The 18,931-nt window shown below is 40.2% G+C and overlaps 1 protein-coding gene and 7 non-coding genes across 8 annotated transcripts in view; 3 read left to right on the top strand and 5 right to left on the bottom strand.

Moving 5' to 3' along the window:
* Positions 1-1,712: 1,712 nt before the first annotated feature.
* The window catches only part of appl2 (adaptor protein, phosphotyrosine interacting with PH domain and leucine zipper 2), a 21,942-nt gene continuing 4,723 nt past the window's right edge, over positions 1,713-18,931 (top strand). The window contains exons 1-20 of the mRNA XM_088995869.1: positions 1,713-1,848; positions 2,801-2,899; positions 3,868-3,927; positions 4,022-4,093; positions 5,433-5,520; positions 8,306-8,347; positions 8,439-8,497; positions 8,942-9,088; positions 9,271-9,353; positions 9,425-9,577; positions 9,665-9,853; positions 9,931-9,973; positions 10,103-10,159; positions 10,423-10,517; positions 11,773-11,928; positions 12,074-12,126; positions 12,249-12,423; positions 13,342-13,378; positions 13,446-13,619; positions 13,706-13,753. Of these exons, the coding sequence (XP_088851995.1) occupies positions 1,792-1,848; positions 2,801-2,899; positions 3,868-3,927; positions 4,022-4,093; positions 5,433-5,520; positions 8,306-8,347; positions 8,439-8,497; positions 8,942-9,088; positions 9,271-9,353; positions 9,425-9,577; positions 9,665-9,853; positions 9,931-9,973; positions 10,103-10,159; positions 10,423-10,517; positions 11,773-11,928; positions 12,074-12,126; positions 12,249-12,423; positions 13,342-13,378; positions 13,446-13,619; positions 13,706-13,753 (1,887 nt within the window). The 5' untranslated portion in view covers positions 1,713-1,791. The remainder of the gene's footprint in view (positions 1,849-2,800; positions 2,900-3,867; positions 3,928-4,021; positions 4,094-5,432; positions 5,521-8,305; positions 8,348-8,438; positions 8,498-8,941; positions 9,089-9,270; positions 9,354-9,424; positions 9,578-9,664; positions 9,854-9,930; positions 9,974-10,102; positions 10,160-10,422; positions 10,518-11,772; positions 11,929-12,073; positions 12,127-12,248; positions 12,424-13,341; positions 13,379-13,445; positions 13,620-13,705; positions 13,754-18,931) is intronic.
* On the bottom strand, positions 14,529-14,600 carry trnag-ucc (transfer RNA glycine (anticodon UCC)). Its single transcript has one exon. It is a non-coding gene; the product is annotated as a tRNA-Gly (tRNA).
* On the bottom strand, positions 15,080-15,151 carry trnag-ucc (transfer RNA glycine (anticodon UCC)). The gene has a single exon. It is a non-coding gene; the product is annotated as a tRNA-Gly (tRNA).
* On the bottom strand, positions 15,631-15,702 carry trnag-ucc (transfer RNA glycine (anticodon UCC)). The gene has a single exon. It is a non-coding gene; the product is annotated as a tRNA-Gly (tRNA).
* On the top strand, positions 15,960-16,031 carry trnag-ucc (transfer RNA glycine (anticodon UCC)). Its single transcript has one exon. It is a non-coding gene; the product is annotated as a tRNA-Gly (tRNA).
* trnag-ucc (transfer RNA glycine (anticodon UCC)) lies at positions 16,178-16,249 on the bottom strand. Its single transcript has one exon. It is a non-coding gene; the product is annotated as a tRNA-Gly (tRNA).
* On the top strand, positions 17,055-17,126 carry trnag-ucc (transfer RNA glycine (anticodon UCC)). Its single transcript has one exon. It is a non-coding gene; the product is annotated as a tRNA-Gly (tRNA).
* On the bottom strand, positions 17,496-17,567 carry trnag-ucc (transfer RNA glycine (anticodon UCC)). Its single transcript has one exon. It is a non-coding gene; the product is annotated as a tRNA-Gly (tRNA).

The following is an 18,931-nucleotide window of genomic DNA, read 5'->3' as shown; positions in this document are numbered from 1 at the left end:
AGATGCTTTGCCTTAAAGGACAACCGACGTCTCCGGACAAGTTGTGTCCATAATTTGTAAAATGGCTTCAAATGACTTCTACTGAGCGTATTTTACAAAGATTCCACCGCATATAGCTATATTTTACGTTTTAAGACTCGCGCTGAATATTCCGGAAGTCTTGTTTTTGAGTTGGTGACAAGTCCGTACGTGACGTCACTAAAGGAACGCCCCTGACCGAAAAAAGACATATTGTAGCAGTCCTTCCATCACGTCAATGTATTTTGCTGTACTTGTTTGGTCTGAAAACCTCGTGTTGCACCCAAAAGCCGCCAGAAGAGGCCGTCCAAGCTCCATGGAAGGAATTTATCAGCCTGTGGAAATGGGTTGATTCATTCCTCACAACAGCTCGGTGGCCATTTTATGCCTCTTTTTGGGTGAGACGTTTCCCCCCAATGTTGCCTCAAAATGGCACAGAATAAATTCTTTCATCGATTCCTCTTCAGAACTATTTGAATCATATTCCTAACTGGATTTGTAACAAGAAAGCATATTCTTCGAATCTGAAGCCATTGTTTTGATTCGCCAGCAATGCAAGACGTCTTGGCGTGACGTCACGAACTGGGGGCGGACTTTCGGAAAATGCCTAATTTGCAGCTCAATGTATTATTATTATTATTAATATTATCATTATCATTATCATTATCATTACTCATTCACTGCCAGACACATGCAAAAATATGTCCGACAGAATATTGACTTTTTGGATTATATAAACATTCAATTCAGTGTAAGAAAATTTAGACTTCTCTTCTTTCATCAAAAAAAATTTCTAAATTATATGAGTCTAGAGTTATATGAACTTGAAATGAGGGCAGGTGTCCAAAATAATAATGATAATAATAATAATACATTTCATTTATAAGCACCTTTCAAAACTCTCAAGGACACTGCAATACATACATATTGGTTTATATATTTTCAATTCCTGAATAAATTCCAGAATAGCAGTGAACGAGTTCAATTTAATTACATGGAATGTTTTATATATATATATATATATATATATATATATATATATATATATATATATATATATATATATATATATATATATATATATACTATTTCTATGCACGCACGGAGAAAATTACATGCAAACAGGGTCGGATATATCGATAGTCCCGGTTATATCGATATTTTTTCGGACTCCCTTGAATATCGATATAACGAGACTTTACTGTATATATATATATATATATATATATATATATATATATATATATATATATATATATATATATATATATATATATATATATATATATATAAACCACATTAACAGTCATGAATTTTTACTTCAAATTTAAAAACTAGTTCTTGATTAATTTGTCGTGCGCTCTCTGTGAACGCTGGCGCGTGTGGCTGCCGCTGCTCACCCACAGAAAAAAAATATATCTTCTGACTGTAAAGCGACCTTGAGTGTTTTGAAAGGCGCTTATAAACTAAATGTATTATTATTATTATGTAATATGTAGAGGGGATTCGACATTCTAATTTTTTACCGTGTCTGTGTATTTTGTTGTTAATCGATTTTTAAATCAAGAATTACTTCGAACGAACGGTTCCGATTGTTAAAACAAGAATTGCTACAATAGATGGTGTTAAAACAAGAATTGTTTACAACGGACGAGCCTCCCACAAACGCACCTTTTTCCATCTGACCCGAGCAGAGAATTCTGGGAAATTGAGTCCAACGTGCTTCGTAATTCAAGCCCCTTCAGTCTTCGTTATTTCGCCACCTCTCGCAAGATGCCGGCCGTACACCACAAGCTTCTCCTGGAAGACGCTTTGCAGGACAGTCCTCAGGTAAGCCCCTGTTCATTTTCTCAGCGTTTTGTCAAACCTACGCCACAACATGACCCAAAAAAACAAAACAAAAAAAAAATATGGATGCTATTAGCTAACTAGCATGGGGTGATTCTGTTTTGTAGTTTATCGCTACGGGCTAATGACAGCACCCAATGGAAACACCGGTATAGTTGCAAAATAAAGCTCACCCTAAACACCCCTTCGCTTGTAAAAATAACGTTCCATTGTGCATTTGGCTTTCCAAATGTGTTGTGGCTCGTACAGGGTGCCTGTTGGTTGGTCTGAGTGCTAACGTGCAAATCTCGCGTCATGTAATAAGAGCTAATAAGGTAATAAGAGCTCATCCATAACAGCGGTCATATTGCTTGCTACATTGTATTGGTCTCGTGGATGCCAAATTGGATTCAATTTGCTATTGTGGGTCTCGATCCGTCAGCAGTAGACGCCAGAAGGTGCTGTCAAAGGTTATAAATAATGAATGTTATTTGTTCGAGAGGTAAAAAGTACTAATATGGTGAATGCCGTCCATTGGTATTTGTAATTATTTTGAAATACTTTACTCCTCCAGACGATTGCGACCTATGTTTTTCTTTAAGTCCAACTCATGCAAGAGTAGAAAGTACAACAAACAACATACACAAAGTCAAGCCGTGTCATTCTTGGATATGAAGTTAAAATGTCAAACCATCACTTTATGAGAATGCTTGGTGGACTGGATGAAAGAACGCAGCAGTGCAAGCTCAGTCCTGGAACTTTTCTGACACACCTTGTGTCTTAGTTAGTATGTAGGTTTCCTCAAACTGCTTGCTTAGTCATACAGTATAAACAGACGTTCACTCATGGATGTGCTTGTCATTGTTCTGTCGCCTGGTCATATGGATTACTGTGAATCAAGGTGTATCGAATGAGATGCAGTTTACTTAAAAATATACTCCAACCCCACCCGCAGACTCGTTCCTTGCTCAGCGTCTTTGAAGAGGATGCAGCGAACCTCACAGACTACACCAACCAGCTGCTCCAATCCATGCAGCGCATCTTCGGTGCTCAGGTATGGACGTTTCCTCACGTTAGATGCACCCAATCTTGTCGGATCCAAAGTAAGAAATGGATCAAGGATTCTGCCGGAAAATGCTTTACATAAACAGTGACACCTTAGCTTACAAACTTGATTGGTTCCCAGAAAGTGTGTGTAAGGCAAAAAGTTTGTCTGCCAAACATTTATTTCCCATAAGAAAACATTAAAAATGACAATAATCCGTTCCCAGGTCCCCATAAAACATAATTTTGTACTAAATAAGCCTTAAAACTACACAAAATATACCTTATTTTATGTATAATAAATGTGCTATTGTATTGTAAATAAAGAAATAAACTGTACTGTATAATAAAGTCGTTTTATTTACCTTTGTGATGATCGTTGATGTGGTTGCCTCTAGATGATATCCGAGTGAAGTTGGCTTGCTTTCTCGGCGATAATACCCTCACTCACAATGCCCCCTGCTAGCTGCTTTTCGTTAATCCAAAGCAACAGAAGTTTTTCAATCTCTTCTATTGCCTGAGACCGTTGCTTAGACATCACAGAAACACTCTTAGCCACACGTAGCAATGGTCGACTTAGCATACCGGTACTGGGACGCTAAGTCACACAAACGCACACCTCGTTCGTGATGTTCGATGATCTCCTTCTTCTGCTCGACCGTCATTTTCTTTTGTGTCCTCTTCGGTTTAACACGAGCCTGTGCTGGGGTCTTTTTCGGTCCCATAATAGCAAAAGTACTCCACTCGCTAGCAAACCACGTCTGCACTCAAAAGGGGTGTGGAAAACTAGTCCGCCTGTGTGGTTTGGTTCATCCGCCGAAAACAAGTTCGTATGCCAAGATTATATTCTCACGAATGTAATGTTTGTAAATCAAAAGGTTCATGAGCTAAAGTGTTGGTAAACTGTGGTATCACTGTCTTATCATTGAAAGGCAATTTAAGCAAAACAATCATTTTGTCTTTATCTTCTTAAAAAAGAGCGAGATGGGTTTGGCCACGGAGCAGCTCTCGCGGCAACTTCTTGACTACGAAAAGAAAGTAAGCACACCGGAATTGAATGTTACAAATCCAGATGTATCAAAACTGTAAATGATACCACACCTGTTCATTCTTTAATTTTGCCCCTTTTTAGAATTTTGCTCTCGGCAAAGGTGATGAAGAAGTCGTCTCCACGCTGCAGAATTTTGCCAAAACGGTGGAGGAGGTGAGACACATGTCAAATAATGATTTAACATGATTATCGGTTTGACTTTAAATCACTGGCAGTTACTTAAAGGACAACCGAGGCCTCAGGACAAGTTGTGTCCATAATTTGTAAAATCACTTCAAATGACTTCTACTGATCATATTTTACAAAGATTATAGTTTATAGCTATATTTTACCTTTTAAGACTCGCGCTGAATATTTAGGAAGTCTTGTTTTCTACTTGATGACGATCATAACGTGACGTCACATTCGGAACGCCCCTGACCGACAAAACGACACCCAATGCATTTTGGGCACTTTTTTTCATCTGAAAACACTGCGAAATTAGAAGGAAAACTACATAAATAAGGCGATGGTTAATTGTTGTGTGTCGCACCAAGACCAATTGCTGCAAAACGCATAAAGGTGTTAAATTGACACCAATTCCCAGCAGACAAATCAGCCATTTCCAACGGAGCTTGTGCGCCATCTTGTGCATTTTCTGGGACGCTACAGTGGAGTCCAGACGGACTTCCGGAAGGACTTCTTTAATCGATTGCAAACATTTATGCTTTCCTCTTCAGAACCATTTGAATCATAATCACAACTGGATGAGTAACAAGAAAGCATCTTCTCCGAATCTGAACTCTCTGAAGCCATTGTTTTGATTCTGGAGCAAGGCAGTTTGTGAAATACTTTCCTGCTGTGACGTCACGAACAAGGGGGCGGGACTTTCTGAATCTCCCCAGTTCCGATCTCATTTTGTGGCAGTTGTGGGACACTTTAAGTCATTTTTATTGGTGTTTTGCTTTTGACTAAAAATCTTAGCCGTGTTTTAGATGCTATAAAACGTTTTTCTGGTGTCACTTAGGTAACAAAAAAAATGGTGTCGGTTGTCCTTTAAATATAAAAAAAAATTACAATATGATGCGTTAATCTCAACGCTAAATGTGTTAACATTCGAATCCAGATCGAAATGGCCATCAGAGATGGTTTGCTGCCATTTAGGCAGCAGACAAGATGGGTCTGACTTGATGTGTTTTTTGCCAGCGCGCACGTACAACATGCAAACACATCACGATGCGATTCGGCTAATCTGGCGAACCTTTAGCCCTTGATCCTCCGCTTTGAGATAAGCGCAGATGATTAATGGAAAGCCGAAAATGATCCTTCTGCTGAATGTAAATGTAGACGTTTTTTTGGGGGCTAGTTGTCATTATGATGACAAACGTTCCTCAGAAAGCAGCAAATGCAAAATGGACTCCCTCATGGTGTTTGTTTTTGGTGTCTCTTGTCGTGCGTTCATGTCCTTCGCTTCATTTTTTTTTCCTCGCATAATGCATTCGATTTCATCCAGCTGAACTCGCTGCACTTGGAGCTCGCCAACCAGATGGCCGACACCATGGTCTTCCCCTTGATCCAGTTCAGAGAAAAAGACCTTACGGGTAGACACGCACACACACACATAGACACAGACACACACACAAAGGCTAATTTGTATGAAACACCACATGGACAAATTCTTGGGACACAGCCGCGAAAAATTACATTAATTTTTTTCATCCGAGGAAAGACATTTTGCAGAATTGCAAATTCCCCACAGACTCAATCCTGAATACAGAAACCTATGCAACATTTTTTCACTTTCAGAATGAATATACAGTAATACCTCGGTTTACGAACCACTTGGTTTACGAACTTTTCAGTTTACGAACGTTAAATTTCTGAAAAATTTACTTTGGCATACAAACAATTTTTCGGGATACACACGGAGCTGCCGCGATGTGTGATGTGTCATTCGCGAACGAGCCTGTTCTCCAAAAAGAAAATGTCAGCCGGCTTGTTTTGGTCCCCAGTCTTCGGTTAAAGCCACGTGATTGGTCAAGAAAGCAGCAGTGAAGGGAGTTTGTTTAAACATTAAAGAGACAGGCAGACGACAGAGAGAGAGCGACAAAATGGATAGAAAACAGCAAAATTGGGACTTGTTTCAACTTTGATAGTTCAAAGGCAGAGTGTAGACTGCAAGGTTAAATTATACCATCAATCAGGCTCCACAAATAACCCGCACTAGCCATCAGTTCAATTTGAAATGAAAAGAAAAGCAAGGGAACCAGCTATATATGATGTTTCTAGTGTGTCTGCTTGCTTCTGTTGCTGTTGCAATATCACAACTTCCAAGGTGTACAACCCATTGGGACACTTTATGCAAAAAGCTATCCATTCCATCATGCCATCAACGACCATCACAAAGGTAAATAAAACAACTTTATTATATAGTACAGTTTATTTCTTTAATTATAATACCATAGCACATTTATTATACATGAAATAAGGTATATTCTGTGTAGTTTTAAGGCTTAGAAAATTAGAAAGTAGAAAATTTGTTTTATGGGGACCTGGGAACGGATTATTCTCATTTTAATCGTTTCTTATGGGAAATTAATTTTTGAGATACACACTTATCGCTTTACACACTCCGTGTGGGAACCTATTAAGTTCGTAAGCCAATGTATCACTGTATATCAGCTTTTGTCTCTTTTTTTGTCTGATTCCCATTTTATGCAAACAACCAAAATCCCCAAAAAATTGAATGTTGTGTTTCATATAGATCAAAACAACACAATAATTTGCAAACCACCTTTCACGCGTATGTAATGCAATATACCACAAAGACGCTGTCGTTTGAAGCAAATAATCATTGACTTTGAATTTTATGGTTTTACAGTTCGAAATATCATAACAAAGGTTAAGAGAATTCGGGGAAGTCATTGCATGTAAACGTCAAGATTGAATGGCCGTTACCTTTGACCACTCAGGCGGCAAAAAAAAAAATGCAATCACGGTGCATCGGGTATCACCACGTGGCCTCAAAAATCACCAACGTCGGGAAATACAATCTGGTGCCATTTCCGTAATTTAAAATTCAACTAAGCAAAAGCAAAAAAAAATAATTCAAAAACACATGCCAAGTTCTCTGGGCCTGAGTTCATAGAAGATAGACTGACGCAAAGTGGAAAAGCATTTTGTGGTCTGATGAGACCAAATTTGGGGAGAGGGGGTATTTGTCTTGATCATAGACTCCCCTTATAACAATATTCCCGCGAGACAATATCAAATCACATTCTGCAGTCTTACAACATCGAAGTTTTGTCAGTTCAAGACTGCTCGGAACTAAGCTTGACCTGCCAGCAGTCCAGACCCGTCTGTCTTTCATTGAAAACGTTGTCTCCTCTATGTCTACCATGACAACCATCCTCGCTCATAATCAATTCTCGGGACCATTTGAAATATTCGATCAAATCCGCGTGAATGTTTTTGAAATACGGAAGTTGGAATGGAGTATCCATCGAAAAACCACACAAAGCCTGTGCATAAGTGGGGTCAACGCGCTAACCGTTGGAGAAAAAAAAGGGAAACTTACCGTATTTATTCGAGTATGAGACGCAAAATTTTCTACCTAAAAAAAAAAAAGAACTCAAAGTTTGGGTGCGCGTTATAAACGAGGCCTGGGGAAAAAAAATTCTCATATATATTTAATGCTTTATCCCTTGTAGGAGGGGGCAGCATTTCCATGGCTATTCTCCATAGTCGCTGTTGTTAAGGGTCAGTTTCGATTCTCGGAAAGACCCGAATCACGTGCATTCCTTTTTTTTAAAGTGTTGATTACCAATTCTTTAGCTACGCTTCATTTCCTTTCCTTGCCTCGCACACACTAAAACGTGAGTTAAGCATTGCTGTTTTGCACAATTACCAATATCCAGAGTATCGATTCAGTGTTATTCATATTTTAATTGATATACTGATAGCCGAGAAAAAGTGGAACACAATTTTTTTTAACCGATTTTTTATTGAAAATAAGGGGTGCGTGTTATACACGTGTGCGTGTTATACTATACTATCTCGTGTTATACTATACTATCTCGCTTGTGACGTACAGTAAAGTCTCGTTATATCGATATTCAAGGGAGTCCGAAAAAATATCGATATAACCGGGACTATCGATATATCTCCGTGCGTGCATAGAAAGAGTATCGATATAACCGGGAATCGATATATCCGATATCGATATAACGAGACTTTACTGTATATCCAATTAATGTTTTGGTTGAATATGATTTACAAATAATCGTCTGTGAACACAACACCCCAACTTCAATGGAATCAGTCTTACTTTCTACCACATTCGGAAAAAGAAAAAATATGCTAACTTTGCGTCATTTAATATTTCAGAGATCAGCACGCTCAAGGAAATCCACGGCATCGCCACTGATGGCAAGTTCGCAAATCCCATCCTAAAATAAGAACCTGGTCTTCCGTCGATGCTTTTTCTTTTATATCGACAATGTATCTTCTTCTCACGCAGAGCATGAGGCAGCCATGGTCAAATACAGCCGCTTACCCAAAAAAAGGGAGAATGAAAAGGTAATTTTGCTTTCCTCTCACAAATCGTCTCTCGTGGACCTTCAGTACTCTCATTCGCAAGCCCTGCCCCCCCTACCCTTCCCACTGCCACACTCACCGAACTCTGAGTCATGCTGTACTATTATCCTGAACACTATTTTTTTTTCCCCGTTTTTTTTCTGCAAGACTTCACTTCAACTTTTTTTTGTTTGTTTTTACTACACTACCCCACTTTACATACGTCACTACCTCACTTTACATACGATGCTACCTCACTTTACATTCAGAAATTACATGTATTGTCTGTTGTCACATTATACGTGCCTTGCACGCTGGGTCCGAGAGGACATTCATTTCATCTGTGCTGTATGTCATGCATATTAGCATATTTGACAATAAAGCTGACTTTAACATTGACTTTGAAATAATGGCAATAACCCCCCCGACACCTCCCTGGGTGAACAGCTGAAGGCCGACCTGGTGAAAGAGGTGGCGTACACTCGCAGGAAGCAGCATCAGGCCTCGCTGCAGTATTACTGCGCCCTCAACGCCCTGCAGTACCGCAAGAGGGTGGCCATGTTGGAACCCATGCTAGGCTACACGCAAGCGCAGGTAACGCAACGCGCTAATCGCGCGTCGTCGTTTCTGTACGCCTTGTCCCAAATGAACGTTCTCTTCCAAGCTAACGTCGCGTCGCTATGCAACCGTGTAGCTAGCGCAACCGTGTCACTAGCCCAACCGTGTCGCTAGCGCAACGTTAATGAGAAGAATCCGTCCTCCTGCAACTTTCCCAGGTGCTTTTTTTCAAGAAAGGCCTCGAGTTGGTGTCAAAGAAGTTGGACCACTTTCTCTCCTCAGTGTCAAACATGACGCAAAAGTAAAGACGCCTCGTCGTAGCTTGAGTGGCCCGTCGGGAGTCTGGGATCTGAAGCTTGTCTTTGTGCTTAGCATCCAGGCTCAAATGGACGTGGAGGCCGAGGCCATGCGCGTGTCACAGAAGGAGCTCCTGTCCGTGGACGATTCGATCTATACGTTGGACAAGGACGGCGAGCCCATCAATCGCGCGCTGATCCAAAAGGCCGGCTTCCTCAACATCAGGAAGTATGAAGACGTTACACGGTTGTCCGCTTCGGTATGCGCTTCTCTGGTCAATGACTGAAAATTCACCTCTCTCTTCCTTATCTCCAGCAAAACCGGGTTGGTGACCACGGCGTGGGACCGCCTGTACTTCTTCACGCAGGGCGGCAACCTCATGTGCCAGCCCAGAGGGGCCGTGGCGGGTGGTATGGTACTGGACCTGGACAACAGCTCCGTCATGGCCATCGAGTGCGAAGACAGACATTACTGTTTCCAAATCACCACCCCTTCAGGAAAAGCGTACGCCCGCTTGTCGTTGCTCGCCTGACCGCCGGCGCGCTCCATTTTGTTACGTTTAGTGTTCTGTTTGTCTTCAGGTCCATGATTCTACAAGCGGAAAGCAAGAAGGAATATGAAGAGGTAAGAACCAATCATACCTTTTTTTGAGGGCGCTGTTTCAGATGAACCTGACTGGTGAGGAAGTCGTCAGGTCACATCTTTGTCGCCATTTTGTCAAATCCACTCCTCACCCGTTTGTTTCCTCCTCAGTGGATTTGCACGGTGAACAACATCTCCAGACAGATCTACCTAACCGACAACCCTGAGGTACGCCGCGGCGGTCTGCGTACGCGGCAACGACAAGTCCCTGCCTCGTTTTTTTAAGTACAGTAAAGTCTCGTTATATCGATATTCTCGGGAGTCCGAAAAATATCGATATAACCGGGACTATCGATATATCCAACCCTGTTTGCATGTAATTTTCTCCGTGCGTGCATAGAAATAATATCGATATAACCGGGACTATCGATATATCCGATATCGATATAACGAGACTTTACTGTACTTCCTTGGTGCTCTGTTGTCGCCAGGCGGTGGCCATCCGGTTGAACCAAACCGCCATCCAGGCCGTCACCCCTGCCACCAGCTTTGAAAAGAGGCAGGAAGGCGCTCCTGACCCTGACAGGTCTGTTCAAGTTTTCGCCAGAAAATATTTAACGCCGCACACTTCCTGTGTGTACAGTTTTTCCGTAAAATGCCACAAACCCGTTTTGCAGCATTTTTCCGGTTAGTCAGCTTTTTTTTTTGTAAAATGCCACGAAACAGTTTTGCGGAATTTTTTGTAAAATGCCACAAAACAATTTTGCACCGTTTTTCCGTACAATGCGACAAAACAATTTTGGACTATTTTTCCGTAAAACGGCACAAAAACGTTTTGCAGCATTTTTCCGGTTAGTCAGCATTTTTTTGTAAAATGCCACAAAACAGTTTTGCGGAATTTTCCCGTAAAATGCCACAAAACAATTGTACACCGTTTTTCCGTAAAATGCCACAAACCCGTTTTGCGGCATTGTTCCGGTTCGTCAGCATTTTTTTCTAAAATGCCAGGAAAGTTTTGCTGCATTTTCCTGGTTAGTCAGGATTTTTTTTGTAAAATGCCAGGAAACAGTTTTGCAGATTTTTCCCGTAAAATGCCACAAAACAATTTTGCACTATTTTTCCGTAATATGTCACAAAACCGTTTTGCAGCATTTTTCCGGTTCGTCAACATTTTTTCTAAATTGCCACAAAACATTTTTGTGGAATTTTCCCGTAAAATGCCAATTTTTTCAACATTTTTCCGTAAAATGCCACAAAACTGATCTGTGCAATTTTTTCCGGTTTGTCAAAAAAAAATTCTTACATGCCACAAAACAGTTTTGCAGCATTTTCCTGTAAAGGGCCACAAAACGATTTTGCACCATTTTTCCGTAAAATGCCACAAACCCGTTTTGCAGCATTTTTCCAGTTAGCATTTTTTGTAAAATGCCACAAAACAGTTTTGTGGAATTTTCCCGTAAAATGCCAAATTTTGCACCATTTTTCCGTAAAATGCCACAAAACTGTTTTGTGCAATTTTTTTTCCGGTTTGTCAAAATTTTTTTGTTACATGCCACAAAACAATTTTGCGGCATTTTCATGTAAAGTGCCACAAAACGATTTTGCACCATTTTTCCCTAAAATGCCTAAAAACCATTTTGCGCTATTTTTTCCGGTTTATCAGAACTTTTCCGGAAAATGTCACCAAACAGTTTTGTAGAATCAGAATCAGAAAACCTTTATTCGTCCCACAATGGGGAAATTTACAACAAGAATCGGCGATGTCGCCATCATCCCAATTTGAGCTTGCGCAACAATATTTTGTCACCTCTCATCGTGAAATCTCGACTCATCCATTGCAGAGCCAAGCCGGGGGGCGTCTACTCCACTAGCACTCCATCCCAGAAATCTGAACCCGGCCCAGAGCCGGAAGACCTGATCGCCCCCGGGACCCCCATCCAGTTCGACATCGTCCTGCCAGCCTCAGAATTCCTCGACCAGAATAGAGTAGACGGAAAGTAAGCACACGCGTGTTCTTTGGACAAACAAGGAGTAGGCTTCCCGTTGGCCTCTGATTGGCTTACATCATTTCCAGGAGGGCGAGATGCCTCCGAATGTGTCAGTGAAGACGTTTTAATCACAATGTTTTTCTCTTCCCGGCAGGCGTACTAATCCATTTGGCGAAACGGATGACGACTGTTCCCGCGAAAGCGACGGTAAACATTTTTTTTTTCGCTTTCATCGTCAAGGAATAAGACTTCTCAGTGTTCCTGATTTGGTTTCCTTCATTTTTCTTGGGGGTTGGGGGTGCTACTCTGTGTCTGTTGGGTGCACGCAGACTCCCTCTTGCAACAGGTGTTTGCCGTGCGCTTCCTGGGCTCCATGGCGGTGCGCTGCGGCGACAACCGGGAGGTGATCTACGAGGCCATGAGGCAGGTCCTCGCCGCCCGCGCCATCCACAACATCTTCAGGACTACCGAGTCGCACCTGATGGTGACCAGCAGTGACCTCAGGTTATTGTTATTATTATTATTATTAGTAGTAGTAGTAGTAGTAGTAGAAGTGGTCATAGTAATATTACTATTATTATTATTATTGTTTTTGTTATGATGATGATTATTATTATTCTTGTTATTCTTCTTCTTCTTATTATTATTATTGTTATGACTACTATTATTATTTTATTATTATTATTATTATTATTATTATTATTATTATTAGCAGTAGTAGTAGTAGTCATAGTCGTAGTATTGGTAGTAGTAGTGGTCGTAGTAGTATGACTATTATTATTATTATTTGTGTTATTTGTATTATTATTATTATTATTATTATTATTATTATTATTATTATTATTACTATTATTAGTAGTAGTAGTGGTCATAGTAGTTATTATTATTATTGTTCGATATTATTATTATTGTTTTTGTTACTATTATTATTATTATTATTATTATTATTAATATAAATAATATTGTTATTGTTGTCACTATTCCGGTAAACTGTCCTGATAAATGAAATGTATTATTATTATTATTATTATTATTATTATTATTATTATTATTACTATTATTAGTAGTAGTAGTAGTGGTCATAGTAGTTATTATTGTTTTTGTTACTATTATTATTATTATTATTATTATTATTATTATTATTAATATAAACAATATTGTTATTGTTGTTGTTTTTGTTATTATTATTATTGTTATTGTTGTCACTATTCCGGTAAACTGTCCTGATAAATGAAATGTATTATTATTATTATTATTATTATTATTATTATTATTATTATTATTATTATTGATATCTTCACCGCAAAATTTTGATTGAGCACAAAATCCCTCACATTTCAAAAAAGTATTCTTGAAAGCTTTGAAAGGCGCTTAAAATGTATTATTATTATTATTATTATTATTAATATTATTATTTAACAGGCTGATCGACCCCCAGACTCAAGTCACCAGAATAAGCGTAAGTCAAGTGGACCAGTTGACATTACCGTCAGGCGGCCATGACACCACGCTTGGGTCCTTTCCAGTTCCGGCTGGGCGAGGTGTGCCAGTTTGCGGCCCACCAGGAAAACAGCAGGCTGATGGGATTGGTGGTGGAAGGCGGCGACTGGAGCGGCGGCGGCGGCGGCGGGGATGACGACGGAGGTGGCGAGCCGTCCTTTAGCGCCTTTGTCTTTGAAAGCAACACGGAGGGAGAAAAGGTACCGCTTCTTGCTTGACCTCCATTTTGTACGTTGTGAATAACGTGTCACTAAAATGGCCGTTTTTTGGGGGGGGGACATGACAGATATGCTACACCATGAGTTTAGCGAAGGATATCGCACATGCAAAAAAGGTGAGTTGACGTTTATGTCGTTTAAAAAAAGAAAATGGCCGTCAATCGTCGGCCGGAATCTAGCGCCGCGGGATTCTTGTCAATGGTTAAAACAAGCTCCCCAAAATACTTTATATCCAGATCTTATTTGGACCGCTTATCGAAAAAGTAGTTGTCCTTCACTGCCAGACAATGTCCAAAAATGGGTCCACTCCAGTGCCAGGGTTTTTGTCATTATCACTCAAATTGTAGGACCCACAGAATATTGAGTTTTATGACTAGATAAACATTCAATGCAGCGTAAAAAAAACCTTACACTCTCTTCTTTCATAACATAAAAAAAAGAGTTAATTCCTAAGTTATATGGGTTTGGAGTTATCTGAACCTGAAATGGGGGCGGCTGTCCAAAATGCAATACCATTGATTGATATAGCGCTTTAACAACAGCCGAAGCTGTAACAAAGCGCTAACATGGAAAAAGGGAAAAACATTGCCAGAGGTCTGACCAGCGCTTTAACGGCACCCAAGCATGAAAAAAAAAAAAATTGGGAATGGCGCTCGATGTCATATTTTCAATTGCCGAATAAATTTGTGAATGGCAGTGAATGAGTTAAAATTTTGAATACAATGAACAAAGTAATAAAAAAAATCAGCAATTCCAGGCAATTAAAAAAGGACGATTAGATTAAATTAAATTAACCTTTATTCATCTCACCAATGAAAAGATTTATAATAATGAAAAAATAAATGTATATAAATAAGTTGGATTTAACCATGGTAGTGTACAGGGAATCTCTGCGTTGGCCGGGAATCGAACCCGGGTCAACTGCTTGGAAGGCAGCTATGCTCACCACTATACCACCAACACGGTACACAAACAGCTGGCATTCAGAAACATACAGTGATAGCTTGGCTTACGAACTTAATTGGTTCCGAGAAAGTGTAGTGAAATGTGTGTATTCCAAACATTAATTTCCTATAGGAAACCATTAAAATGAGAATAATCCGTTCCTGGGTTTTCATAAAACATGTTTTTCTACGAATTAATCCTTAAAACTACAGACAATATATCTTATGTTATGTAGAATAAATGTGCTATGGTATTGTAATTAAAGAAATAAACTGTACAGTGATACCTCGGCTTATGAACGCTTTAGCTAACGAACTTTTCACTTTAAGAACGTGAAATTCGCGAGAATATAATCTTGGCAAACAAACTATTTTTCGGGAAACACACGGAGCGCCACAATGAGTGATGTGTCGTTCGCTAACCATATTAAATGAGAAAATAATGAACTCAAAGTTTGATTTCTCATCGGAAGTCAGGAGAAAAAAAATGGAGTAGCATGCGTTGGCCGGGAATCGAACCCGGGTCAACTGCTTGGAAGGCAGCTATGCTCACCACTATACCACCAACGCTGTACAGAAACAGCTGGAATTCTGAAACATACAGTAATACCTTGGCTTACGAACTTAATTGGTTCCGAGAAAGTGTAAGGTGAAATGTGTGTATTCCAAACATTAATTTCCTATAGGAAACCATTAAAATGAGAATAATCCGTTCCTGGTTCCCATAAAACATGTTTTTCTACGAATTAATCCTTAAACCTACACACAATATATCTTATTTTATGTAGAATAAATGTGCTATGGTATTGTAATTAAAGAAATAAACTGTACAGTGATACCTCGGCTTATGAACGCTTTAGCTAACGAACTTTTCACTTTAAGAATGTTAAATTCGCGAGAATATAATCTTGGCAAACAAACTATTTTTCGGGAAACACACGGAGCGCCACAATGAGTGATGTGTCGTTCGCTAACCATATTAAATGAGAAAATAATGAACTCAAAGTTTGATTTCTCATCGGAAGTCAGGAGAAAAAAATGGAGTAGCATGCGTTGGCCGGGAATCGAACCCGGGTCAACTGCTTGGAAGGCAGCTATGCTCACCACTATACCACCAACGCTGCGCAGAAACAGCTGGAATTCTGAAACAGATGTAAGAGTCATGCGACGACCAATCCCAACCCTCACACGCACTCACAACTACACACTCGCTCTCACACATACTCTCTCTCTCACACAAACACACACACGCACACACAAACACACACACCCCCCCCCCTCCCCGCAAGTCCAAACATGGCCGTATATTTTCTCCCTCATGTGGCCACGTCGGCAGTCGGTAGACATATTTGTCGTTCTACAAAACAACCCCATCAGTGCGTTGGTGGTATAGTGGTGAGCATAGCTGCCTTCCAAGCAGTTGACCCGGGTTCGATTCCCGGCCAACGCAATTCTTTAGTCTTCCGCTTCATTTTAAATCAGATCACATGATTGAACTCAATATTAAAATCTCCGGAATGGAAAGTCAAACCAAAAGAAAAAAAAGCGGGTTGTTTTTCATTTTAATGAGAGCGAGGAGGAAAAAACATGTGCAACTGCGTTGGCCGGGAATCGAACCCGGGTCAACTGCTTGGAAGGCAGCTATGCTCACCACTATACCACCAACGCTTTACAGTAACAGTGGGAATTCGGTAAAGTATTTAAAGGTCATACAAGGCCAACCTCCAACCACCCCATACACACACACACACACACACACACACACACACACACACACACACAGATTCCTGTTTCAATGGTTTTGTGAGGTCCGGATAACTCCAGATAAGGAGTGAGGACCACCGTTGCTGATAAGTTTAGAGAAGAACTAGTGTTCCATTTGAAGACTAAATTTCACCATATTTCCCACTTCAACTTCTTTAAAAACAAAGAAATAAAAAGTGGACTTGAAACTGAAATAACAGCAGGAGTGAGGTTTCTGAAGGGATACATTCAAAGTCCTCACCCCTGTTGTGAATTTGGTTAAAATGCCGTTTTACATTTTGTGATATGAACTTTTTCCTCTCATTAACCACACACACACACACACACACATAGACACACACAGTGAGTAAAATGTGTGTGTATCCGAGTGAAATGAAAATACACATCAAAAAATCATTTTGGGTGAATTTGTGAGGACCTCTCTTAAACTTTAACAGATGCATATATAGACCCTCTACAAGTCTTTAGAATGAAAAACTTGTGAGGACCGACCAAAAGGTCCTCACTTGTCAAAAATGTCCTCACTACGTATGGTATAAAATAAATGTTTGTGGTCCTCACAAGACTAGTCAAACAAACACACACATGTGGGCGATCTGCCCCGCCCACATGTCAAAACATGGCCGTGTATTTTCTCCCTCATGCGGCCACGTCGGCAGTCGGCGCTGTTGCAGACATATCTATTGTTCTACAAAACGACTCCGTCAGTGCGTTGGTGGTATAGTGGTGAGCATAGCTGCCTTCCAAGCAGTTGACCTGGGTTCGATTCCCGGCCAACGCAGATCAACATAGTTTTTTTTCCTCCCTGCTCTTATTTTGAAATGCAAGAACGACTGTTTCTTTGGCAGATTTTCCATTGCGTAGTTTCATTTTGCGTTTAGTCATGTGATCTGATTTAAAATGAAGTGGAAGACTAAAGGAACTTGTGTACATGGTAGTATAGTGGTGAGCATAGCTGCCTTCCAAGCAGTTGACCCGGGTTCGATTCCCAACGTCTGTGTCCCCCCCACCCCTCTGAGGAATGAAATAAGAGATTCCCAAGAATGAAAAGTGGCCATAAATTGACGTCAGGCGAGGCCGAACACAAGTGACGTTAGAATAAAATACAAATGAATTCTGAGATTACTCAGACAGAAGGAAAAAAGGACACTGCGTTGGCCGGGAATCGAACCCGGGTCAACTGCTTGGAAGGCAGCGATGCTCACCACTATACCACCAACGCACCCAAGGAAAAATTTGTAGCGTGCGTGCGTGCGTGCGTGCGTGCGTGCGTGCGTGCGTGCGTGCGTGCGTGCGTGCGTGCGTGCGTGCGTGCGTGCGTGCGTGCGTGCGTGCGTGCGTGCGTGCGTGCGTGCGTGCGTGCGTGCGTGCGTGCGTGCGTGCGTGCAAGCGATTTTTGGTATAGTAAGGCGTTTTGAGCCAAAAAAAAGTGATACCTTGGCTTACGAACTTAATTGGTTCCCAGAAAGTGTGTGTAAGGCGAAAAGTGTCTATTCCAAAAACGCCTTACTATACATGGTCGTTTTTTTTTCGGCTAAAAACGCCTTACTATACAAAAAAAAGTACTATACCGTTTTTTTCGGCTAAAAACGCCTTACTATATAGTTGTTTTTTTCAACTAAAAACGCCTTACTAACATGGTGTTTTTTGTGCTAAAAAGGCTTACTATACATGGTCTTTTTTTCGGCTAAAAACGCCTTACTATACATGGTCGTTTTTTTCGGCTAAAAACGCCTTACTATACATGGTCGTTTTTTTCGACTAAAAACGCCTTACTATACATGGTGTTTTTTTTCGGCTAAAAACGCCTTACTATACATGGTCGTTTTTTTCGCCTTACTATACATGGTCGTTTTTTTTCGGCGAAAAACGCCTTACTATACATGGTCGTTTTTTTTCGGCGAAAAACGCCTTACTATACATGGTCGTTTTTTTCGGCTAAAAACGCCTTACTATACATGGTCGTTTTTTTCGGCTAAAAACGCCTTACTATACATGGTCGTTTTTTTTTTTCAGCGGCTAAAAACGCCTTACTATACATGGTCGTTTTTTTTTTAAAAACGCCTTTTACATGGTCGTTTTTTTTTCCGCTAAAAACGCCTTACTATACATGGTCGTTTTTTTCGGCGAAAAACGCCTTACTATACATAGTTGTTTTTTTCAACTAAAAACGCCTTACTATACATGGTCGTTTTTTTTCGGCTAAAAACGCCTTACTATACATGGTCGTTTTTTTCGGCTAAAAACGCCTTACTATACATGGTCGTTTTTTTTCGGCTAAAAACGCCTTACTATACATGGTCGTTTTTTTCGGCTAAAAACGCCTTACTATACATGGTCGTTTTTTTCGGCTAAAAACGCCTTACTATACATGGTCGTTTTTTTTTTTTCATGGTCGTTTTTTTCGGCTAAAAACGCCTTACTATACATGGTCGTTTTTTTTTTTCGGCGTTTTTTTTCGGCGAAAAACGCCTTACTATACATGGTCGTTTTTTTTTTTATCATAGTTGTTTTTTTCAACTAAAAACGCCTTACTATACATGGTCGTTTTTTTCGGCTAAAAACGCCTTACTATACATGGTCGTT

Source organism: Hippocampus bargibanti, linkage group LG05 (assembly GCF_051943395.1).
Source record: "Hippocampus bargibanti isolate YZ-2025 linkage group LG05, ASM5194339v1, whole genome shotgun sequence".
NCBI classification, from domain to species: domain Eukaryota; kingdom Metazoa; phylum Chordata; class Actinopteri; order Syngnathiformes; family Syngnathidae; genus Hippocampus; species Hippocampus bargibanti.
The sequence above is the reverse complement of the archived record's forward strand: the minus strand, read 5'-3'. Positions and strand labels throughout refer to the sequence as shown.